Source organism: Antedon bifida, chromosome 7, assembly GCF_963402885.1.
Source record: "Antedon bifida chromosome 7, ecAntBifi1.1, whole genome shotgun sequence".
NCBI lineage: Eukaryota > Metazoa > Echinodermata > Crinoidea > Comatulida > Antedonidae > Antedon > Antedon bifida.
In genome coordinates, this window is record NC_136232.1 from 27,003,214 (window position 1) to 27,029,936 (window position 26,723).

The window sequence follows — 26,723 nt, forward strand, 5'->3', positions numbered from 1 at the left end:
CGTACGTAAAGTTTGTTTACCTTTGGCGCCCTCTACAGTAATTACAAATAAACCAAAATGGCAGCGCCCATGGCAATGTTTCGAATCCAAAGTTCTAAATTTGTGTTACGGCAGTGTTTTGTGAAGTTTAAATGTATATTACCAAAACCAAATAATGTACATGTTATTGAAGTAAATAAAATATGTAATTTTAGGGCCTTTTCAAGCTTACGTAACTATAAATACCGTGTCAGAATGTTAGATGGTTCGCCAGGCCCAGAAACTTTTCTGAAGACTGGCGATCCAGTTGCAACTAAGGTGATATCGTCCGCTCGTTTTGGGAGTGGTATGTGTAAGGTTATTGGGCCTAAGCATGTCGTTGGATACGATACATACAGTCTAATTCGCTTTTGTCATACTTCGTCAGTATGTTGGAATTGTTCAGCCTCAAATTCACAACCTGAAATTGGCATAAATTTTTTTTGTGAATCTTGCAAAATGATTCAACCCTGTCAAGAAAATATTGACTATTTTCAAAGAATGAGTTTAACAAAATCATTTGAAATAGATACAAAGGAACTTACACAAACATTCCGAAATTTTCAACGCTTACTTCATCCAGATAAGTTCAGTCAGAAGTCTCCTAAGGAACAAGAATTCTCAGCTGGTCAGTCCTCTGCTGTCAACAAAGCATATTCAACTTTATTAAAACCTTTAAATAGAGGATTGTATCTATTGGAACTTCTAGGCCATCCAATTGAAGAAGGCGACTCAATGGTCGATAAAGTATTTCTTATGGATATGATGGAGTTAAATGAAGAGTTATCTGATACAACCAACCTAGAAATTGTGAAGAAAATCGGCGAAGAAAATGAATTGAATATTAAAGAGTTAATGATACAACTTGCAGAGCTATTTAGGAATGACCAGTTGAAAGAAGCGAGAGATGTCTTAGCAAAACTAAAATATTACACAAACATTGACGACAAAGTGAAAGAAAAACTTGGTACATCAACAGTTTAATCAAATAAAGATTTATAAATCAACAATTAAACTTGTTATATTATGATATATTTTGCATATTTGTTATTGATGTATTGCAGTAATATATGAGAATTGAGAACACATCAGATATTAGATTTAAATTAATATAATTCGGTTTGTAAGCAGTTATTAGTTTATAAAGTCACTAAAGTTTATAAAAAAAACTTATTGCAATAATTCTTTTGTTTTAAATATTGTGTATTTGCAGTTATCATCATATTTAATTCTTGTTCCATTCATAAAATGTGATGTACGGTTGCGGGAGGGAAGATATACAGGGAGCAGCTATGAATGGTTCATGCGTCCTGAAAAATAATGCTGAAAAAATTTGGCTCTGATCTATTTTTTACACAGCTCAAATTCTACCCTCTAGCCTATGACTCTCTGAAATAAAAAATATATAAAAAATTAATTAATTACTGAAGAAATATTTGTTTCTCTGGGCTCAACAAGAGAACTAAAAATCAAAGTTATACAAATCATTTTGCACACAAGAAAAAAAAAATTAATTTACATGCGCCCTCTATCTATATTTGTCGCCATCTTTTACAAAATCACACACGGAAGAAAAGTCGACGACGTACGATCGCTGACTACTCGCATTGCACGTCACGTCGTACGGCGGGGAAGGATCGCGTAGAGTGGGGCGTGAACTTTTGTAGAGTCCGGCCTGTCATAAGAGTTTGCGACATTCTGTGTTGTTTCTTGATAAATTCACTTCGTAATGTGGTAAGTAATTTTGTGTTTGGAGACTACTACTTTTTGTGATTTAAAGGGTTACTTTACATAACATTATTATATACAGCTACTGAGCAAGTTATAACCGAGAAGGGAGGACAACTCCGTCTGAAGCTAGGCCTAGCCTAGCTAGCTAGTGGCCTATATAGGCCTATAGGATCCCAGAGTAGCTAGGCTAGCTTTACTACTAACTAGGCCTACTACTCTACCTTACGCCTAGAGAGGCCTAGTGTACCATCAGTTAGTTAGTGTAGGAGGCCTGGGCAGCCAGACTACAAACAATACAACAAGCAAGGTTCAACCTTGCTTGTTGTATTGACGAGAATGAATCCGGGAACATGTAATACAGTATAACTGTATATATATTGTGCAAGTTTAACGCTGATTATTTAATATTATTAATTACCTAGGCTTAATTTGTTTATTAGAAGCCTAGGCTACTATCCTAGAGGCCTATATAATAAATTAATATAAATATAAAATGTTAAATAATTTGAATGTATTATTATAGGCCTATCTATTAATATTAATTAATTGTTCTCAGCGGCAATGATCAGGACCATGAACGATCGGATGCAGTTTTTTAAGGCATCCTTAATCTACACCTGATCCCTAACTCTTTTTCGATTAATGTTTATCGTCCACAGTATTGCTGGATAACAAAGTTCTTATTTCCTAAATTTACTTTTTCTTTCAAAGCTTGTAGACCTAGGCCACAAAAAAGGCCTCCTTTTCCAATCTCTCCAATCAACTTAGCTATCGTTAAAATATGGAGCAAATTAATTTGAATGTCTACAAAAAATAATTTTTTTTCACTGTCAGTTTTGATTTAAAACAAACATTGTTGTTGCTTTTTGTTGTGTATTATAACCTTGATATCTTCTGTTGGACTTGAGATAACAATAGCTTTGATGCAAACAAAGACGTGTGACCTTAAATCCAAACTATAGTATTCTATTGAACTTCCATCTTGCTTCAATAAAAGCTATATTCTGCAATCTTTTTTTTAACAGCCTGAGTTACTTTTACATAAGTTACTCACCAGTATCCACATTGGCATCTTGTTAAAAGCATGGCTAGTTTTTTTACATTAATTGAGAGAGAGAGAAGGGTCATATAAGCTATAAGCTTCAAACCAACCCAACATTATTGTATTATTAAGCAAGTCTAATAACCAAGTATAAAACAACGCAGTATATAATTTTTTTTATTTTTTAACTAACACAAATCTAACATCAGTATTTCAGTTTGTACTTTTTGTGTTTATATTGTATGTTAGTTAAGTCAGACTAGACACGCCTTCCTCCACTAGTCATCCCTTTTTAGAGTGCAACTTCCAAATAAATTGTATGTATATCACTAGTTCAATATTATAAAGTTATAACAATACCATAAAACTCTCTTCCTAATGTTTGTTTTCAGTACTGTACTGTTAGCCTACACAACTATAAATAAAAAGAGTCCATATACTGTACAAAAGATTTGAATTTAAATAACCATACTTATATAAAAAGAGGCCAAACAACAAGTCAAAATATGTTTTGGCAAAACTAATTGTTTACTTTGCATGATTTATATTTTCATGCCTTTTATGAAATAGAAATGGGAAGTAAAAGTTCTAATAGTTGTAAAACAAGAGCATTTCAAACAATTATATCCTTGATTCTTTATTGTTGTTTATAAACTGAGCCAGAAGTAGAAAAGGAAATGAAGTCAGGCCTTATATCCTGTAAAAGCTGAAGGTGGAGCCTTACTAGATTCCCCAATGGCACTGCAAGTAGGCTTCACTAGTGTGTCAGCTTAACTATTTCATTTAGTTGATAGTATTTCCACATGGACCAAATTATTCAGATAATGTAGTTTGTAGTCTGGTCAAATAAGCTACAGAAGTATTCAAAATATTAAATTCAATTATGTAATAAGCTTTTGGCAATCTTGTTATTTTTTGTCGAAGCTCTGTTGAAATTTGTTCCCTCGTCACGTTTGTCTTGCGTTTCTGAACTCACCTTTTTATTGCTGTGATAGCGCTCTAAGACCGGCACTAACAGCTTTATAGTTATGCGGATATTTATATTGAATCAATATTATATTTGGACACTGTAAATAACTGCAAAATGGCCTATTAAAAGTGTGATTGTATTAATCTTCATTTTTCGTTTTTGGGAAACCCAGATTATCATACTCTACTGTATAATATTTCTTCAGTTGATCATTTGCGCTAATAACAAGTTGGTGAACCCTGAATCATTAACATAATGTAATAATAATATAATTAGATAAATCATTGATGTATAAAATGAACACTTCTGGCTGACTGGCTGGCTCAGAGTCATCAGCGAAAATATTGAAAATCAGATCAATGAAGTCAACAAAATGTGCCATGATTTCCTCAATGATAAGTGAGTTCCTGCATATGTTTGAATCTAAAGTGTTTAGAATATGTCCCAGAAAATTGTGTGAATGTATAAAATTCTTATAGGATTTGAGAATGTATTATACAGTAGGAAGAATTAGTTGGAAGAAACAAAGCTCTGTCTACACTATCAAACTTTGTGACAAAAAAAGTGAGATGTGCCCATAATGGACATGATGATGTCATATCACTACTACAGTATATTTAAGCATATCACTACCATATTTGCACACATCACACTTTTTTTGTCAAACTAGTTTAATAGTGTAGACCGAGATTAACAGAAATAGTGTTAATGATATGTTCTCTAACCTCCCCACTCCCCCACCCTGTTCTTCTCATGTTCTGTAGGTCCTACTATTATTTAATAGTATGGATTTCATGTGTCAAAGACAAGTTGTACAGAATATATTCAGATAAATCTGTGCCTGTTTCTATAGTTGTCACATTTTTCAAATTGTTTAAAATGTATCGTATTGATTTTCTTAATGCAGTATAGTTTCCAAGAAGTTAAAAAAAAACAGTAGAAATATTTTTGTTAAAATTAATAAGTGAAAAGTAGCATGTTGAAATTACAAATATAGTTTTAGTTTGCGATTTGAGCAGTAGATGAATTACATCCCTCAAGACATATCTCAGACTATCGGTCTTCTTCGTATTCAACCGTAATCAAATATTATATTTTGTCTTGCATTATTATACGTGAAGGTATTGATTGGCAAAGCTTACAAATTCTTGTCGTTTATTACCAGGTCATTGCACATGCTCAGTGTTGTTTGTTACCAGGTCATTACACATGCTCAGTGGCTAGTGCTATAAATGACATGTTTGATTGAAATAAAATTTGTTTTTATCGATTTATGTTGCTTTACATTCCTACAGGAAAAGCCTGTAAAATCTCTGTCATTTTACAGTCTGTAATAAATTAGTAATAATTAAACTAGATTATTCAAAATGTCTACCTATATAATGCATTAATTCAAACCAATTTTTGTTGGGATTTAAATTAGAATATATATTTATTAAATATACCTGTACTACTTTTACTAATTCCTACAGTATTCAAACAATATCTATGAATTTGTTTAAAGCTAAAATTGTTTAAGACCGGAATCTTTTGGGTTTTTAAAATTCGTAATCAAGCTCGGTTCTTTTTAGTGTTTAACACAAACTAAAGTACCCATTTCAAACAGAGATAACAGGCTTTAAATCATCCATAGCCCACATTAATCATTAGACCCGTGTTAGCAGGTTATCTGTAGAGGACTTGCAGGGAATTTGGAGGAATAAGTTGCAATGATTGTGAATCATCTGTCGCATCACTGCTGTGTTAACCACAGGACACATGTAAACTGATCTAAGATTCTAGGATTCTAGTTCTTTCACCAATTTTAAGTTACAAGTGTTCACCTTACTGCGTGCCCTGCAGGATACACAATAAAGCTACATTCCTAAGACAAGTATACCTCAACAACCAATCTAAACATAATTCATGCATTGAAAACATACATAAAGGAATAACCAAGAATGGTTGACTGAATTGAAGACCAACAAGTTTTTTAGTTTTATACCCATGTTAAATAGTACAAAAGTAATTTGAGTGAATCTCATATCAAAGGTGTCTGCTACCAGTAACATTGCAATGATTGTCACATTACAGTAAGTCAGCTCGTACCTGTAGGAAAAGTTGCAGTAATTTCTTTCTGTACTGTAAACTGTATTCAAGGTGGTTGGCTCATTTGTGATCAGTTCATGTTCTGCTCCAATAAACGGCTATAAATCATTTTAATTTATTTATTCAGAAAGATAATAAATATAGTGAAAATTATTTTTTAAAACTTTTTTCAAGATTGCAAAGAACCATTCTCAGTTTCTGTGTAGCAATTTTTTAAGATCAATTCACACTGAAAACAGCATCAAAATGTATCTAAGTTAAACTACCAAAACCGGTTTTGGGGAAAACTGTTCAGGCAATAAAATGTAATTTGAATTATGAGAGTGTGGCATTGCAGCGTTACAGCATAGCCAACAACAATTGCTGCATTTGATGCTTGTTCCATTGACTGAACTTAAATAAACGATTGATTCTATTGTGGAATCAATCATAGATTTGATGGATTGAGTAGTAATTGTGTCAATATTATACTTCCTGGTTTGAGTTTGAAGTAAAATGGTGGTAATCTGGTATTAGCTGGTCCCTGTCACTTAATATGAAGTGGTTCTAATAAATGAAGGCCAGTGGTTGAGTAGAAAAAAAACTATTTCTTTTGGTATTTTTGTCATTAGATTTGTATTTGTAATGCATTTTAACACCGTCTCAAAGCAAATGGGTTTGTTTTTATTTTATCAACATTTTCTTGTCAGAAAACAGGACAAATTTCAAATATCCAAGTGTTGAAATGATCAGTATCACATGGTGCATAGCCTCATTGAAAGGAATCATCTTATTTATTAAGTCTTTATTTAAGCATGACTTACATAGTGATGTACTGCTTTATTGGGGAGAAATCTGTAATCAGGAATGTCTACTGGTCGAACATTGACAAAAAATTGGTTTTTTTTTTTGTTTTTTTTTCAGATGTGATTGTAAATTAATTTTTTATTGAACATGCCGCTTATAAAACGACACGTAGAGCCAGTACACCTTAGTCGAGGCACAATCGACAAGGGAATTAGGAACGAACTTGAATGTGTGACTAACAGTACATTAGCTGGTGTCATACGCCAGCTAAGTAACCTCAGTAAACATGCCGAGGATATATTTGGCGACCTCTATCAAGAGGCAAACTCGGTTTTTGTCCGAGCCAATGTTCTTCAAGACAGGATAGATAAACTGTCGGTGAAGGTAACTAAGTTAGACGCAACACAGGATCCAGGTAAGTGCAATAATTTTATTTTTTTTTTCGTGCGGTAAAATTAGAAAGAAGTTTCAATTATAAACTTTCTGGAAAACACAACAAAAAAATAAAACACTGAAAACAAATTTTTTTAATTCAAAACCAGATGTTTTTATAAAATTTTGTTTGGTTTCATGTTACTATTTAATATGTTATTGGGTGATTTTTAAACCGTGTCGTTATAAAATAAACGCTATACTTCCTACAGCGTCACATAACATTACAGGAAGAATTTAAACTCACTGAGTAGCAAGGAATTGGTCCCTTCTGATAAGGTGTTAGCGACACTAACACCACAGACATATTCTATGGCAATATTTGCTTTGCTTAGTAAATAGTCATTTGCAAAAGTTTAAATTGTCAAACATTTTTTGTTCCAATTCAATAGGACTAAAAATGTTTAAGAAGATTATTTCTTTGTGGCTATAAAGCTTTGTGTACACTATCAAAGTAGTGTGATGTGCCCAAATATGGTAGTGATAAGCCCAAATATGGTAGAGATATGACATCATCTTGTCCATATATGGGCACATCACAATTTTTTGTTGCATAAAGTTTCATAGTGTAGACAGAGCTTAGCTAATAATGAATAGAAACAAAATTAAAGATTCATTATAATTGGTCATATTTTTTACTCTAGACCACCAAACTTGTGGTAATGGCTTGGATTAGTCCAAGAAGCAGTATTACACCAACATTAGCAAAGCTAATTTATAGTTTACAGTATTCAAATAATCATGATTATTATAGATATGCAATTCATATTATTTTTATTTAAATAATATTAAGGTGTATTAATCTAGCACATATAATAATTAATCATAAAAATCTGTCATTCGCACATTATTACTTTTTATTTTATACTAAATAATGCACATTTTTTAATAGTAATGAAAGATAATTATTTGGCATACAAGAGTGCTTGTCTTGAATTTTGTAATTCCAGTCAAATACTAGACAAACATTTCTTGGAAGCATTTATACTTTATATTTTGCTTTTATTCTCAGCTGTAGATAGAAAAGATAATAAAGTTTCACCACTACATTTGCATATTCGTTAAAGCAAACTTCACTGGCCATTACACTATTATTTTGTCGTATGCAGCAATCATTTGGACCAGCAAATTTCTCCAAACATTTTATTTGAAATTATGTTGAAAAGTGTCTGATAACTCTTGAATGTTTGTGATGTTATCTGTCTTGTTATTTGCATTTGATATCCCAAAACATTGCTATCAATTCAATTTTATCAAATTATACAATTTGTGGCCTGAAGAAATTCAATCATGAGACCAACACTGGTTCAATTAATATGCAAATGATTCAATTAATATGCAAATATTATGCAATTAATATGCAAATGTAGGGTGATAACTATGCTAATTATTTTATTTTTTTCAATTAACCTGTGTTTTGTCTGCCATGGTAATAAGCAGTCGACGTACATTTTTATTTTTTTTGGCAATTTTTCAGTTTTATTACAAGATATTCATTTGCGTAAAGCTTACAAAAGCTCCACGCTCATGGACCAACAAGTAGTTGCGGGTCACACTATGCCCTCAACAATGAGGGAGCTATATATGCTATGCGATAAACCACCGAAGCTGAACTTACTCACCCCTTACAGGTAATGGTTTAGTCTAAAACGGACGCAAATCAAAGGTTGTGTAACAACACGTCTCTACCAATCAAAGACTAGTCACAAGGCCTAACATGGTGCACTATACACTGGCGTAACATGGTGCTCTTAGATAGTATACACGCTTTAGAAAAAAAACAATCATTTATATTTTTTAGTTTTATAATCTATAACTTCATCACAATACTACTATATGCATGCTGTAGAAATAACAAGACCCTTTTTGATTGCATAAATGACACTATGACTATAAAGCAACAGAACATTACAATCATCTGTACCATTCAGTGTTGTAATATGCCTTTCAATATGATCTTAGTTGGACGGAGTTTGGTAGCTACTGTATCTCACCCCGGATTGGCTTGTAGGCATGTGCAGTAATCATAAGAATATGTTGCTTTGTGGTCATTTTGTCAAGTTATCAAAAATCATTATTTCATGTTTACAAACAAACATAATATCAACACATCTATACACACTTTTTTTTATTCAAAATTGCAGTAACAATATCAAGTATATTATCTTGTCAAAAGTTAGTCTATGTAATTTTTTACCTGTACCCCTTTCACGTTGCATAGCAAAACTGATGAATGATTTTACACTCCAGAATTTTGGAAGGCGATGTGAGAATAGTTCTACGCAAGTGCATTAGATAGAATCAGCAAAAGTCAAAACTATGTGGCAAAATAAACAGTAGAAAATAGCGCTGTAGAAATGAAAACAACCCATCATTGACTCTGATACAGTAATAGATTATTGATACAGTAATAGATTATTGATACAGTAATACAATAGATTTGTAACATCTGTCAATTATACCTCTGAATTGAAAGTCTTTAAATGTAACCAAATCATCATCATCATTGTACAATATTTAATGTGACACAGAAATATTCATAAAGTTGGGTTACTCTTATCGTGGCAAGAGTACCCTCTCCGTTTCTGGTTTTCTCGAATAAAAACTTGTGAGGAGTGTTTTGCTACAGAAATTAAAAAGAACTGTGAATTTGTGGGCACTGTAGTTCTCACACCTACAGTACAGTATGTTTATGTGGAACCCAAAATGAGGTCTACTGTACATTCTATTCTCCTCAGGGTCAGAATATTGTCTGAGTTTAAACATACTGTAGCTGAAATCAGTTTAAAACTTACTGTATGTGTTTATTCTAGACATACAGTATAATACAGTAATACATTATACAGTAATATATTATACAGTAATATATTATACAGTAATATATTATACAGTAATATATTATACAGTAATATATTATACAGTAATATATTATACAGTAATACATTATACAGTAATATATTATACAGAATACTCACTGATATATGTAAAGCACAGAGGCATAACTAGTTAAATTCTTTAAACATTGTTAACTGTATTTATAGCTGCCTTTACCAATCCAGACATGAAGCACAATTTATGCCTGAAACATGTTCATAATTACCCTACAAAAAAAATCTTAAGTTTCCATCAGTTTAGATGAATAAAATTCTTTTTTTCTCGGGCTACTTGTTAGTCGTAAATTTGAAGTTGACGATAAAGTAAGTTGCGTTTATTAAACATGCAATCACGTTGATAATCATCAGTGACAGTATCTGTGGCTAGCAGTTGAAATTAATTTTCATGTTTTTAAAATTGATTAATATCAGATTCATAGAAATTCCCAAGCCTTTCTTTTTATAATTAATTTTGGAACATGCTCTCTGTTTTTGCAATTGATTACTATCTATTTATAGAAATATAAGTTAGTTACACAGCCTCTTGCATATTATACTGTACTGCATAAAGTACATACAATTAAATATAATGCTTATTACTGTGCACACAGTCTTACCTCTTATTCTGTGGATTCTATTTGGAGAGCCTCTCGACAGATATTTTATTTATAACTTTTAGGTGATCCTGCCTCATTGATTTACTTTTGTACTCTTTTTATGTCTTACTTTGTATTGCATTTGAAATTTGGCGAAATAAACATATGATATGATACAGAGTAACTGTTATTGTCCAAATAAACTGGAAATTACTCACTTACTGTATAAATAAAAATGTAGAATAACAATATAAAATGACAACACTGTCTTCTTCCTTCCTTTCCCCCCACTCCTTCTCTTTTCCCCTTTTCCCTCATCCCCTTCTCCCACCTCTCCACCGATTTAAACTCGTTGGTCTTATTGTCCTAGTTTCCAATCAGTTCTCAATTCCAGTTTTATTAGGAACGATAAAAATATATGTTAACGATGCTAAGTATTGTAATTACAGTGCATTAGATCATAACAGTAGATTCTGTTTTATAAATCAAAATTGTCAGGCATTGAATAAAATGTGTTTTGTAATAATGCATCATTACATAAATCATTATTACTTAATTAGCTTCCTTTCTGAATTTATTGTATAAAATATATTTTATTATTTAAAATATTGTTCTCTGTTCGGTTTTTTTTATTTAGGTCACCTTTTTACTTTAAACTGTACACATTTTTAAAAAAAGAAAAATAATTTAGGCATATGCAACAAAAATGTGGTATCATACAAATAATAAACAATGACAATAATAATGTAGTATAGTGTGTTTTCATAAATTGTTTCGGTTTAGGTTTAAATTAACAAAATCTTATGAGAATATTCTGAATTTTATACAAAACTTAGTTTTGAATTTAAACTTAAAGGTCATGTCATTCTATATTCTGGAACATTAATAATAATAGTTAGTATGCACAGTATATTTAATGTTCATATGAATGTAGTGAAAGCAGTAATAATGATTAAAGTTTAATGTTAATTGAAGATAATTCATAATTTCTTTCATTTATTTAATTTTTCCAAAAGGCAATTTACAATACAATCTTCTACAATCTTTCATTACTACACAAGTTGTATTCAGTATAATAGTAATGATCTAAGTCATAATACATTTGGAATCTTAAAATAGATTCATGGTTGACAATGTTACTTTATTTTTTTAATTCTTTTTATTTTATTCTTTCACATCCAGTGTATAGACCAATTACAGGATGAAAATATAAATATAAAAACACACAAAAAAATAACCAAGAAAATCTTAATAGTTAATCAATCTATACATTATTCATAAATAATAATCAAACATTTATAATCTCTGATTGAAATCTACCAAAAAAAGTCTTTAATTCAAAATAATTTTAATCGTCATGAGTTATTTTATGTTTAATAGTAATTTATTCATTGTACAAGTTATCTACATCGCTTAAGTTGTCCTAGTTGGATGTTCATCTATTAATGTTAACCCCTTATGAAACCAAATAAAGATCACATTGAATTTGGTTTATACACTTGGGATGCTGCCTGCTTAACTCAAGCAATTTGTATATTAATATAATACAAATCTCATGCTTTAAGCAAATGTCCTGACTTGAGCAATTTAAATATACATGTATTATGCGTTTTCAATTTTACATTTTATTTTAGTACAAATAATGAATTTATTGTAACGTATAATATTTATAGCAATATTTGTAATTGTTGTGGTTGGTTGTCTAAACCACACTGCCTGTATTGCTGATAATATTATGTTTATGATAGCTACTGTACATTACAGTAATCAAGTGTTTATTTGCGTAGACATTGAGTGTAGTATTTAAGTATGAACTAATTATTTTAAAGAACACAAAAATAGAATTTGTACTATACTCAGTGGTGGTATACAGCATCATTACCTTACCTTTACCTTTGTAATTTAAAGTAACATAATCATTTTTAGATAATTGGGTCAATTGACGATATTAGATTAACAGGCCTAAAATCATTAACACCATAGCCTAAAATGAACATGTATATTGTTAAGGTTCAAGGTACTCTGTCCATTAATTTGATTTGTAGTCATTCTGACTCCTGCTGCAGTTGTATTTAATGTATTCAAATCTATATCATATTGTTAGTGTTGTAATTATGTATGTTTGCTGTTGGCCCTGGTAAGGTTTACCAAATCAATAATTTTAAATTCTCACAAATTCAAAGCACACAGTATTAAAATGACAATCCTCTCATTCATGATTTAAATATAATAATAATATCCTGGATTTATATAGCGCCTAATGTTGTGAACATTATTACCCCAGTCATAATATAAATGTACAGTACACTACAGTATATTTTGTGTGTATTTAAAAGAGAAAAGAAACTAGTTTATTTCCATTGATCTATAGTTGCACTACAGTCTCTTTCAAACTACACTGTATATAGTCAGCTAAAACAAACAAATGTTTTTTATCATAATAAAATACTAGATCACCATTTAATGAGGGAGTATATTTATTGTGACTAGATAAACATTATAAAAAGAATATTATTATATATTTTATTCTTTAACTTCCTGTAGTGTATTGATCAAACATTGTACAGTAGTAAGATAAGTGTGTATTTAGTATATTTTATTTTAAATGTTGGATTGTTCGATTATTACAATACAGTACACATTCATTATTGACCAATTTGAATGTAATACTAATAGTTTGTGCGGAAGAATACGATAATATTTTTTTTACAAGCATTTATCTAGGACAGAAAAAATACCCTCCCCCTTGCTCCTCCTGATCCATGGAGATGTCAAATGTAAGCTTTACCTAGATAAACAAATGGTATCTTCAATGACTATTAAGTACATACTATACACCTCGATCCCCTCCTCTCTTTTTAATCTATAGAGGCATTACTGTATTCTTTATTACATCCTCTTCCTGATCTATACAGACTTTCCATTTTGTCTGAATCATGATTGTATTTCTATGTTTCTAGTTTTTTCCCCCAGTAAGTACAGTATAATGATGATGAAATCTTGATGTTATAAGCCTACTAGATCTTATCAGAACAAATAAGATTACGTCTAAGAGAGGCTTATCACATCAATCATGTCTACAAATCAAAAGTCCATTTGCACAGGAAATAAAGATTTTGTAAATATGTTATTTTGCATCAACAATCAAGTTTGGGAAACAACGTTGTCTTTGACGTCATCGCTGTTAAATCCAGGTCGTGCCTCATCATTAGTTTCGTTTATTCATTTAATTTATATAAATGTCTGTTTTCTTTTGGAATAATCAGCGTTAAGTTTTATTACTGCAATATATGAATCCACCCACGTACAGTAGCAATTGGAAAAAAAATGCTATGATTAAAATAATTGACAATATAAGGTGTTTCTCTAAGTAGAATTACTGAAATCAGATCTACATTCTGCATTAACTCAACAACCCACATCAACATGTTATAATGTAACATCCACATCAGTATATTGTAAAGACATAAGTAGAATATTAAATTCTTGTGCGTTATATTATAACAATAAGAGATCATGACTTCAATGTTTAACTGCTGTGACTGAGTTAAATCCCATGCTCAAGTCTAATACCACCCAATAATCTATGCTAAAAATGGGACACAAGACATGAATGAAATTTGATTATTACCGGTATTATCACACCTCCTAATTTTTACCAAATGTTGTACCCAGACTCCCCCCCCCCCCCTCCCCCCAAGACTATACTCGTTTATTTACAGTACAGTAAACATGTGTAATCTAAAGCTTTCGATAAATAAAAGAGGATGATCACACAAAAGGGAACAAAGTTATTGGCCATAGTATTACATATAAATAATAATACCAAAAAAGTTTTCCCCCGGTGAGGAATTATACATACATTAGTTATGCATTACTATTATTAGTATTTAATGGTATTAAGGAATTGGCTTTAATCATGATAAGAAAGTACTGTGATTGATATCTACGTTCAAAGTCCATTGACAGTTTTGTATTATACTGACCCAAAAGAAGAGTGTCAGTATTTTGTATTGGTCAGTAAATAAATATCAGACTTATTATTATCATGATCATGTTATCACAATCATAGTACAGACAGTGACACATACTGTAACACAACAACTTAAAAACAAACAAAAATATGGTCAGCTTAAAATATACTACAATTTATAATTTTTTTAATTCGCTTCTTTGCATATTAATACTGTTTTTCTTTAATTATCCGTTGTATACAGTTTTGATTGGAAGAGATGTATGTTAATGTTGTTACATTATCTTTGATATACTATGTTGTATGTTGTCTTTAATGTTGTCAATGTTGTTTAGTGTCCTTACAAGATATACTGGCATATGCTCCGTTTCAAAGTAAAGTGATTTTAGACCAAGAAATGTTATCGAAAGAGAAGCGTCCGACCGCCGTTCACGACACTTACACTGTTAAGTGTGAACCACCTCCACTCTTACACATTCTCACTCCATACAGGTAATGTATTCATTTGCTTCCATGTTGGGTTTAGTGGTAAGTTTGTTAGAGTATGGTTGAATGTCTCCTTTGGGACACCTCAAAGAGGACACTTCCCCATGACATGAACGAGGGCAACAAATGTATTACACTACAGCCAACCCCTATTCAGAGGACACTTCTATTAAGGGGACGCTTTGTTTGGTCCTAAAGGTGTCCCCTTAATAGGGGTTCTACTGTATATGTTTTAGTGTTATGCCCCCTCGAATAAATGGCCTACTGAACAATAAACCACTCCAGGGCATTTATTTAAAGTAAGTCGTTCAACTTAAATATATTTTAACCTTGTGAAGCGATTGGAATTCTCGGGAATTTCAATTTGAATATTATTTAACATAACGTCATGGATTATTATTAACATAAGTCATCATATATCATCTGGTAATCATGTATGTAAATAAATGCGTTCAATTGGGCTGATTATCAATAGTGATTTGTATTATATACTTTATCATATATAACCATATTTAATATTACCATATTTGCCAAAATTAAACAATAAATTGATATAAATTTAACATCATATTGAGCAAAATTTATTGGAAAGATAAATGCTGTTAAATTGTTACCTATTATGTGTTCTATTTTCTCTTTCAAGGATTTTTAAATTTTACCATTTATTTAAATGTCATCAGCTTTGGGCTAAATTATGAAGGAAACACAAATCAATCAATGTCATTATAACCTATTCTGTGACAAATTAAAATTGTCACGAATCAAGTACAAACAAATTACAAGAAAAGCACTAAAAAAATCACAGTTAATATATAACTGACACTTTAGATCATTATGAACATATAACAGTATGAGCTGTTTAAAATATCCGTATCCAGTAATTTGTTTAGGTGAAGTTGGATAATTCAGTAGACTGAGTATAAGCTGTCTCCTTGTTTCAACAGAATCACCTTATCCTTAATTTGTTTAGGTAAAAGTTGTATTAAATATGGAATAGCATTATAATTACAATATGACACTGTATACAATTTATTAGGCGATAATTTTTTGGCACACATGGCGTGTCATAGCTATACCTGAGTATGACTGTGCCTAGGGTCTGTATGATCAGAAAACCTATGTTCTAAGCAGAAATTCGGCTTATATTCATAAAATAAAAACAATTTGGCACACATGGCGTGTCATACCCATGATGCTGTTCCTACGGTCTGAAAGCAGAACCTCATTTTTTAAATGACTAAACTAATATTTTTTTGTACTTTTGTTTCTGTGTTATTTTAATTTCATCAAAGTTTTCAATTTGTATTAATTTAGATTTGAAAATGTTGTATGCCATGTGTGTTTGCACAGTCATGCATTATTTATCCAAACCCATTTATAAAGGATTGATAATGCTAATAGCCGTAGTAGATCAATTCACGTCAAGAATGGTGACGTTTAAAAATGAGTAGTCTCTGATGTACAGAACCCTCGGGAGAGACATTGTTATAAATTGGAACACACTCTCAGAATCATCAACACTTGAATGCATGTTGTTGTTACATACAATGCCAGAATTTGTTTGTTCTGATAGAAAAATTGTTCCTTTTAATAACCAAATTCTTTTTTGGGAGTTATTATATTATTATTACATTATTGTTGAGCATTGGTTTTACACCAAAAATGGTCCATTATTTAAACGATGAAATTGTCTTTCTTTTTGATAAAATATGAACAAATTGACAATGTTTTCTTGACCATTTAAAAAACCGATAAAAAGAAAAATTAAAAAACTCCCAATTTAAATAAAATATCTAAATTAGGATTTGATATTTATTTAAGATCGAACTTGGATGATAATGGAACATTAACAGTAAATAACATTGGTAGACAAAACAAATTCCCAGTTATAAATAAAGGTTAGGATCAAAATTAAAATGGTTGAGTATTGCCAACCCTCTGATGTTGGCTAATTATTTGACTGCATAATTTACAGCTCATAAGTTTAATGGTAGTCCATGACTTTTTCAACTTCTAAGCCACAATGCTCATTAAATTTTCATAATTATTATTCTAAAAAATGTAATAAAAATAATAAATTATACAATGGCACTTAAAGTTTAGTGGTTTTCTTATAATCAGAAAATTCAGTCTTTCTCAGGTTAAGATCTGAATGGGCCGCGAACTTAAAATGTCTTTAACAACTAGAATTTAATTCGTCACTTTGACGAATTATAGGTGATCATTTTTATCATTTTACTGAAATTAATTTTTTTTTAAACATGCACGTACGTTAACATACGATCGGAAAATGTTGATGTATGCCATCCTATTATATGCTTATAGTGCTGAGTTGTGCCTATATGCCATATACAATATGTACAGTATATACTGTATATCTATATACAGTGTAGCATAGGTGAAATTACGGGACACATGTTCTAATTTTTTGGCATGATGACGTTATCAAACTAAACTTTAAGATAACAATTTCGAAAGATAATTAATTGAGCAAAAAAATATAAGATTTGGAAAAAAATTTGGCACGTAGAAGCGCTGTGCGCGCTCTTTGAATTGTGTATAACTTTGACGAAAAATATGAAAAAACTACTTTTTCACTTCAACTGGCCATATGTTAACGTCACAACATCCGATAGGCTTAATTTTTATATGAATTAATATCTACATTTTATCAGCTTTCATAATAAATTATAATCATCAAGGTAACCTTCAATTCTGAAGAGCTGTAAGATATTCAAATTTACTGCGAAGGTGAAATTACACGGCCTACGTTATTTAAGTTTTTACGCGTGATGACGTCATTAAAATGAAGGTAGTGTCAACTCATGATAAAGATAATTAATTAAGCAAGCACATACTGAAAGTTGTGTGAAATTCGAGCACACATAACCAAGATGCGCTCTGTTGAATGTGATAATCTACACAAAAAGATAACAAATCCTAATTTTTAAATTCAAGTGGCCATTTGATGACGTCAAAACATTTTGTACGTAAAATGTGTACATGAATTCATATCTACAACTCAATGGCTTCCAGAATAAGTTAAAAAAATCGGGGGTCATCTTGCATTCTGAAGAATTATTTTCATTTTAAAAAAGACTTATTTTTTACCATTTTCAGAACTTTTGTAAAATAAATGTGCGCATTTTGTCATTTTTAACGTGCTCGTATAGCGTTATTTTAAGTCGGAACTGACTCAAATTTGGTGAATGTACTAAGGATGGTGAGTAGAATGAGATTTGTAAAAAAAATTCATATTTTTTACGCTTTTTAAGTATCGCGCGCGCAAAAACGCATTTTTGCGCAGTAATTTTTTGAAACACGCAAATGGCCTAATTCATGCTCTAAATTGATCAAAACTTAATTTTGAGCGTTTTAAATTTTTAACGCGCGATATCACGCGCATGAACCTACGTGCGCGTGCGTTTTTATTTGCTAATATTTTTACCCTTGATCTGAAGTTTACGTGTAGTGAATTTCATTAATATGTGATAATGAATTATGGAGATATGATTGATAATGTGATTTCGCAAAATGGCGTATAAATGTCGTCACGGATGAGTGATCACGCTGGAAAGCTTATTAGGATTAAGTTGTATTATTTGAAAGATATTCTGAAATTTTTGTAATCATTGACATTAAACTTTTTGAGATAATTGTTACACAAAATAGTGTACAGAAACAATAAAAAGAAAAAAAATAATAAAAAAAAAAATAATAACTAGAATTTAATTCGTCACTTTGACGAATTATAGGTGATCATTTTTATCATTTTACTGAAATTAATTTTTTTTAAACATGCACGTACGTTAACATACGATCGGAAAATGTTGATGTATGCCATCCTATTATATGCTTATAGTGCTGAGTTGTGCCTATATGCCATATACAATATGTACAGTATATACTGTATATCTATATACAGTGTAGCATAGGTGAAATTACGGGACACACATGTTCTAATTTTTTGGCATGATGACGTTATCAAACTAAACTTTAAGATGACAATTTCGAAAGATAATTAATTGAGCAAAAAAATATAAGATTTTGAAAAAAATTTGGCACGTAGAAGCGCTGTGCGCGCTCTTTGAATTGTGTATAACTTTGACAAAAAATATGAAAAAACTACTTTTTCACTTCAACTGGCCATATGTTAACGTCACAACATCCGATAGGCTTAATTTTTATATGAATTAATATCTACATTTCATCAGCTTTCATAATAAATTATAATCATCAAGGTAACCTTCAATTCTGAAGAGCTGTAAGATATTCAAATTTACTGCGAAGGTGAAATTACACGGCCTACGTTATTCAAGTTTTTACGCGTGATGACGTCATTAAAATAAAAATAGTGTCAACTCATGATAAAGATAATTAATTAAGCAAGCACATACTGAAATTTGTGCGAAATTCGAGCACACATAACCAAGATGCGCTCTGTTGAATGTGATAATCTACACAAAAAGATAACAAATCCTAATTTTTAAATTCAAGTGGCCATTTGATGACGTCAAAACATTTTGTACGTAAAATGTGTACATGAATTCATATCTACAACTCAATGGCTTCCAGAATAAGTTAAAAAAATCGGGGGTCATCTTGCATTCTGAAGAATTATTTTCATTTTAAAAAAGACCTATTTTTCACCATTTTCAGAACTTTTGTAAAATTAATGTGCGCATTTTGTCATTTTTAACGTGCTCGTATAGCGTTATTTTAAGTCGGAACTGACTCAAATTTGGTGAATGTACTAAGGATGGTGAGTAGAATGAGATTTGTAAAAAAAAATCATATTTTTTACGCTTTTTAAGTATCGCGCGCGCAAAAACGCATTTTTGCGCAGTAATTTTTTGAAACATGCAAATGGCCTAATTCATGCTCTAAATTGATCAAAACTTAATTTTGAGCGTTTTAAATTTTTAACGCGCGATTTCACGCGCATGACCCTACGTGCGCGTGCGTTTTTATTTGCTAATATTTTTACCCTTGATCTGAAGTTTACGTGTAGTGAATTTCATTAATATGTGATAATGAATTATGGAGATATGATTGATAATGTGATTTCGCAAAATGGCGTATAAATGTCGTCACGGATGAGTGATCACGCTGGAAAGCTTATTAGGATTAAGTTATATTATTTGAAAGATATTCTGAAATTTTGGTAATCATTGACATTAAACTTTTTGAGATAATTGTTACACAAAATAGTGTACAGAAACAATAAAAAGAAAAAAAATAATAAAGATTTTATACAATAACAATAGGTGATCATTTAGAATTCTAAATGATCACCTAATAAAGATTTTATACAATAACAATAGGTGATCATTTTATTCTAAATGATCACCTAATTATAATGTATTTCTTTCTTCCAATGAAGATAACAATTAAATGGAAATATATTTACGTACGTTTTTTTTTTTGTAAAAACAAAGATAGGAAGTTGTACTATGTTTAATGTTTCTCTTACAGGGAAGATGGCAAAGAAGGGTTAGAATTCTACACCAAACCAAGGTACTTCTTTGAATTATGGTGCGAAGAACAGAAAAAGAACATTTCTGTACTCAAACAAGAGCGTAGGCATCGACGAAAGGTTAGACACCAGTTGTGTTACATATAATAAATAATTAAAATAAGTAGTTTGTACTTGTTCTTATAATCTTTATAACAGAAGGTTTTAAAAAAACATGAAACAATTAATTTGTGATCCAAATTATCAGACTTGGTCTGTCTTTATATAAATGTTAACCAATAGGATGGAAGTTGCTTCAATGTAGTTTGTAGACCAATAGTTTACTTTTATTTATAACAATTTTGTTGTTGTTGCTTTGAAAATTCTTAGCATAAGAAACCAGAAAAGGGAACATTATCCCATCAGCCAAGAAAAGCAAAATCAAGGATGGACCAATGGGTGCGGTTGAAAGATGGAGCGGATCTTGTGCAAGACCAAAAACCCCAGATTGAACATCACAGAGCGCCACCAGAAGAAAACAATACAACACATAACCAGCTTGATGTACCAGAAGTTGACCAGCAGTACACCGGCGGTATGTACCAAGACCAAGAGGACCGAATGAGCAGACAGGAAAATCGTAGATCTGCACCGCACCGACCGGCAGCTGCACCACCACCACCGCCGCCGCAACCAATGGGTAACGGAGCACTACCAATAAATACTGGATACCAGAATGACTACAATTTACAACATGTACCATCACCACCTAAATACCCAGATGCACCGGCGTACCAACCACAGATGACCGACCAGGATTACAGACAAGATATAGACTATGACGAGCATAGTGACAATCTGCAGCATATCCCAATAGCGCCACCGCCACCCATGCAGGGATATCCAGAACCAGCATATATTCCTGCACCTCCACCACCACCAGATGTTGGTTTTGTACCTCCTCCACCTCCTGTACCGCAAGGTCCTCCTGTACCGACGATGATGACGTCTTCTCCAGCTAGAGTAGCGCCACCACCACCGAAGGAACCAGAGGAAAATCCCAGGAGTGACCTACTTACTGCTATCAGAACAGGTACTGATCATTTTGCTACATTTTGAAAACATGCACAATGATTAGCCATGCTGTATAACTCTATTCAGTTACTGAAGTAACTCTATTCAGTTACTGAAGTAATTCTCTTCAGTTTGTTCAGTCTTATTCCAGGACTTTGATATTTAGTCTTTGATTTTCCATTTATTTTTACTGAAAACATGGAACACACACAAACCAATTGTAACTTCAACATCTGGCAAGTTTCTTAAACTCAGTATAACCCCTCTGACACTCCTATTAAGGAACACCTCACTAAGAGACACCATCCTGTAATAAAATCATTTTGTTTTTATTTATTTAAAATGTATTACTGAACTACTGTAAGTGAACCAAATTGGTATTAAACCTGTTATGTATATCATTTGTAAATGTACTATTAATTGTTTTTCAGGTATAAAGCTACGTGAAGTAGATCGTACCCAGGCTAAGAAGCAGGGGTCTGATAGCACTCCAAACTCAGTAGCAGCCATCTTGGCTAGACGTCTAGCTGTTGAACTTAGTGATTCTGAAGACGATAGTAATACAAGTTCAGACTGGGAGGATGATGATTGGACATAGAGGTTTGTTCACACTAGTAAAAATAATAATACATTATAGGGTTATGATTATACAGATTAAAAGTCTGTTCACACTGTGATTAGGATAATGATACAAGTCTGCTCATACTGATTGGGATGATTGTACAGGTTCAAATTAAAGGTCTATTTACACTGGGATGATGATATAGATTGAAATTAAAGATCTGTTCAGACTGATTGGGATTGATACAGATTTTGAATTAGATGTAGAATTTGTTACTAAACCCATATTCAAGTAAGTGTACAAAATGACTAGAATTCATTTTTCAGGTAGAAGAAAGAAATTTATATCCACACTTTAAATGTTATTTTTATACCCAAGTTTTATATCATATTTACCATAGGTGAATAAGTATTAGAGAGAATTAAGCTTACTACTTAGAATGGTTAAGTTAGTATTCTTAGTTAAGGTCTGTTTACACATGGTGAAAAAATCAGAAACATATACATAGCAACAACATGTTAAATAAAGAAATACAATATTTTTAATATTTTGTCAGTGACAGATCCATAATTTTGAAATAGGGGCCCAAAGTGGTAAAAATGATGTCCTATCTTTTGCATTATATTTCTTAAAATTCACCCTATGTTTGTTATATCCGGTTGGTGGAGACAGAGAAAAAACAAACCTAAGCTACGTAAATACTGCATAATTTAATAAAAAATAAAATAATGTATATAAACTAATTTGTTGGGTGCTGTTGATTATTAATTTTTAAATTCATTTAAAAAGATGATTATGAAGCTGGTTGACTAACTCTACCTGGTTAAGTTAAGACTAAAATGTACGCACTTAGTGTTTTGGGTAAAAGCAATTTTGTGATGACTCCTATAGTAAAAGATTATTTGATAAATAAATAATGGAATTAAATTATGTATTTTTGTTAAATGTAAATTTTATTATTAAAATATACTTAATTTAACACGGTTTAGACAAACAATAGAATGATATATATTTTTAAGTGTGATTGCTTTTTTTGATATAAATTTTTTTTTATGTGTGAAATTGTGTGTAATATCACCAAATTTGGTAGAATTCTATATAGAGGGCAGTATAGTAGAATGTTTGGAAATATGTATTCATTAAGGCTGGTTCCTACTGAGCATTTACATGCGAGTTCACACGTCAAAGTGCAAAGCTTGAAAAAGTTGTGAAGCAAATTCATGCGCAGAGCTTTCGCAAGTTTCAAATTCACCGCATTGAAGTTGAAAATCGACCGATGCCTACACGTCGCATCTCATGATATTGAAGTTTGTCACATCAAGATTACGATTTGATGCGTGTTGCTTTGAATGTAAATTGTTCAGTGTGAACTGGCCTTTAGATCTGAAATGATTGACCACATTTTAGAGGTTAATATGAGATTCTATAACTCATTATGTACATCTACAGACATTTTATTTAACTTTTATTTTGGATTGTTCTCAAGTTGTATAATATTGTAATATAAATAACTTGGCTTGATGTATACAGTTAAAGACCAAAGTGTTATATAATAATACAGATTGGTCTTCATGATTAAGACCATACTTAAGACCATACTTAAATTGTTTCATGGACCAAGTGTAAAAATTGTTTACTCTAAAATTTACCCGTTTAAAATGTCACATCCCCAATAACTAAGCACTTTATTAAGTCATTGTTTAGTCTTAAGTCATTGCTTAGTCTTAAGCCATTGCTTATGTCTTAAGTCATTAATTGGTCTTAAGTCATTGATTGGTCTTAAGTCATTGCTTAATTTTAAGTCATTGCTTAGTCTTAAGTCATTAATTGGTCTTAAGTCATTGATTAGTCTTAGGTCATTGATTGGTCTTAAGTCATTGCTTAGTCTTAAGTCAATTAATTGGTCTTAAGTCATTAATTGGTCTTAAGTCATTAATTGGTCTTAAGTCATTGCTTAGTCTTAAGTCATTGATTGGTCTTAAGTCATTGCTTAGTCTTAAGTCATTGCTTTGTCTTAAGTCATTGATTGGTCTTAAGTCATTGATTGGTCTTAAGTCATTACTTGTCACAGCCTTAAACACATCTTGAGGTGGGTGTAAAACATACAACCAACACTGATGAGTTGACTGCAGGCAAACGCATGCTTTCTAAGTCTTGTATGAGGTTAGGTAGTAATGTGCCATCAGAAAATCCTGAAACTATGACAGCATTTGAACCTAAAACACTACACTTGTATCTCTGAGAATGTTTAGTTCTTGCGAATGCAATATTACTATGATGATATCATAGTTTTTCCATGTATACAGTATTTTCAACTGGACTAAATGTTCTGGGTTACAATATTACACATTCATTAGTAGTATGGCATTGTATTCACACACCTGAGCTTTACACTCTGTCACCATTATATAAAGTTTTATAAAACTAACTTAAAAACAAATGTCCTTCATTAGAAAGTTAAACATTATTAGCGTCATAAAGTAATTATACCTTATATTTATAAATTACTAATATTAACAAGTTTAAACAAGATTTATATAAAAATGTAGACCTCCAATTTGTACCTATGTTAAGGTTGAGAGTTTGTTCTTTAATAAGTAAATAATAATAATACTTTCTGATGAAATGCGGTGGAAATTCCATATTGTATGAGTATTTCAGTACACAAAATAAGTGGGGAAACCCATCCCTGCCATCCTTTCATAAGAATTTTTTTAAATGGAGGAACAGGACTTGGGGTAGATGGTAATAGTCTTGATGCCTCCAGTAAAGGATCTTTCATAATTTTTGTCATGCGCAGAATCACATAATGACCAAATTTTGACCCTTTTATTTTTAGATTTAACTGGTTACTATGGCTCTGTAAGATGATAACGCATATATGGCACTATTTTCGCCTAATAATTGAATTTTAAAAAGTGGCTATTTTGGCCATTTTTCGAAAAAAATCCCTGAACTATAGTACAGGGAAATTTTCAAAAAATGACCAAATTTCGACCTTTTTATTTTTCGACTGGTTACTATGGCTCTATTAAGATTATGATAACACAATATATGCGCATATAATAGTATGGCCATATTTGGACCTTTTTATTTTTTGACATAAATGGTTACTGTACGTCTATAAGATGCTTATAACGCAATATATGCACATATATAGTAATAATATTGCAAAATAACCGTATTTTAAAAAGTGCGTATTTTGGCCATTTTTCGAAAAAATCCATGTACTATAGTACAGGGATTTTTTCCAAAAATGGCCATATTTCGACCTTTTTATTTTTTGACATAAATGGTTACTATACGTCTATAAGATGCTTATAACACAATATATGCACATATATAGCAATAATATTGCATAATAACAGTATTTAAAAAAGTGCGTATTTTGGCCATTTTTCGAAAAAATCCCTTACTATAGTACAGGGATTTTTTCCAAAAATGGCCATATTTCGACCTTTTTATTTTTTGACATAAATGGTTACTATACGTCTATAAGATGCTTATAACGCAATATATGCACATATATAGCAATATTATTGCATAATAACAGCATTTTAAAAAGTTCGTATTTTGGTCATTTTTCGAAAAAAATCCCTTACTAGGCCTATAGTACAGGGATTTTTTCCAAAAATGGCCATATTTCGACCTTTTTATTTTTTGACATAAGTGGTTACTATACGTCTATAAGATGCTTATAACGCAATATATGCACATATATAGCGATAATATTGCATAATAACAGTATTTAAAAAAGTGCATATTTTGGCCATTTTTCGAAAAAAATACCTTACTATAGTACAGGGATTTTTTTCAAAAATGGCCATATTTCGACCTTTTTATTTTTTGACAAAGATGGTTACTATACGTCTATAAGATGCGAATAACACAATATATGCACATATATAGCAATATTATTGCATAATAACAGTATTTTAAAAAGTGCGTATTTTGGCCATTTTTCGAAAAAATCCCTTTTTCCAAAAATGGCCATATTTCGACCTTTTTATTTTTTGACATAAATGGTTACTATACGTCTATAAGATGCTTATAACACAATATATGCACATATATGGCAATAATATTGCATAATAACAGTATTTTAAAAAGTGCGTATTTTGGCCATTTTTCGAAAAAATACCTTACTATAGTACAGGGATTTTTTCCAAAAATGGCCATATTTCGACCTTTTTATTTTTTGACATAAATGGTTACTATACGTCTATAAGATGCTTATAATGCAATATATGCACATATATAGCAATAATATTGCATAATAACAGTATTTTAAAAAGTACGTATTTTGGCCATTTTTCGAAAAAATCCCTTACTATAGTACGGGGATTTTTTCCAAAAATGGCCATATTTCGACCTTTTTATTTTTTGACATAAATGGTTACTATACGTCTATAAGATGCTTATAACACAATATATGCACATATATAGCAATAATATTGCATAATAACAGTATTTAAAAAAGTGCGTATTTTGGCCATTTTTGGAAAAAATCCCTTACTATAGTACAGGGATTTTTTCCAAAAATGGCCATATTTCGACCTTTTTATTTTTTGACATAAATGGTTACTATACGTCTATAAGATGCTTATAACGCAATATATGCACATATATAGCAATAA

General features: G+C 31.1%; 2 protein-coding genes across 5 annotated transcripts; both read left to right on the plus strand.

Annotated features, from left to right (window-relative positions):
* The first annotated feature begins 57 nt into the window (after positions 1 to 57).
* Positions 58 to 1,498, plus strand: LOC144848595 (iron-sulfur cluster co-chaperone protein HscB-like). The gene has a single exon (XM_078705401.1). It carries the CDS (start codon positions 58 to 60, stop codon positions 1,000 to 1,002), a length of 945 nt encoding a protein of 314 aa, XP_078561527.1. The 3' UTR covers positions 1,003 to 1,498.
* A 112-nt stretch (positions 1,499 to 1,610) lies between these two features.
* On the plus strand, positions 1,611 to 23,982 carry LOC144848591 (actin-binding protein WASF3-like). Of its 4 annotated transcripts, XR_013613885.1 has the most exons (7): positions 1,635 to 1,775; positions 6,783 to 7,050; positions 14,845 to 15,001; positions 20,471 to 20,591; positions 20,841 to 21,543; positions 21,956 to 23,796; positions 23,942 to 23,982. XR_013613885.1 is itself a non-coding variant. In XM_078705397.1 (6 exons), exons 2-6 carry the CDS (start codon positions 6,783 to 6,785, stop codon positions 22,120 to 22,122), a joined length of 1,416 nt encoding a protein of 471 aa, XP_078561523.1. In that variant the 5' UTR covers positions 1,611 to 1,752; positions 6,753 to 6,782; the 3' UTR covers positions 22,123 to 23,982. The 4 variants fall into 4 exon arrangements, 3 of the variants coding, with proteins under 3 accessions (XP_078561523.1, XP_078561522.1, XP_078561524.1); XM_078705397.1 differs by having other exon boundaries at positions 1,611 to 1,752; positions 6,753 to 7,050; positions 21,956 to 23,982; XM_078705396.1 differs by having other exon boundaries at positions 21,956 to 23,982.
* Positions 23,983 to 26,723: the final 2,741 nt, after the last annotated feature.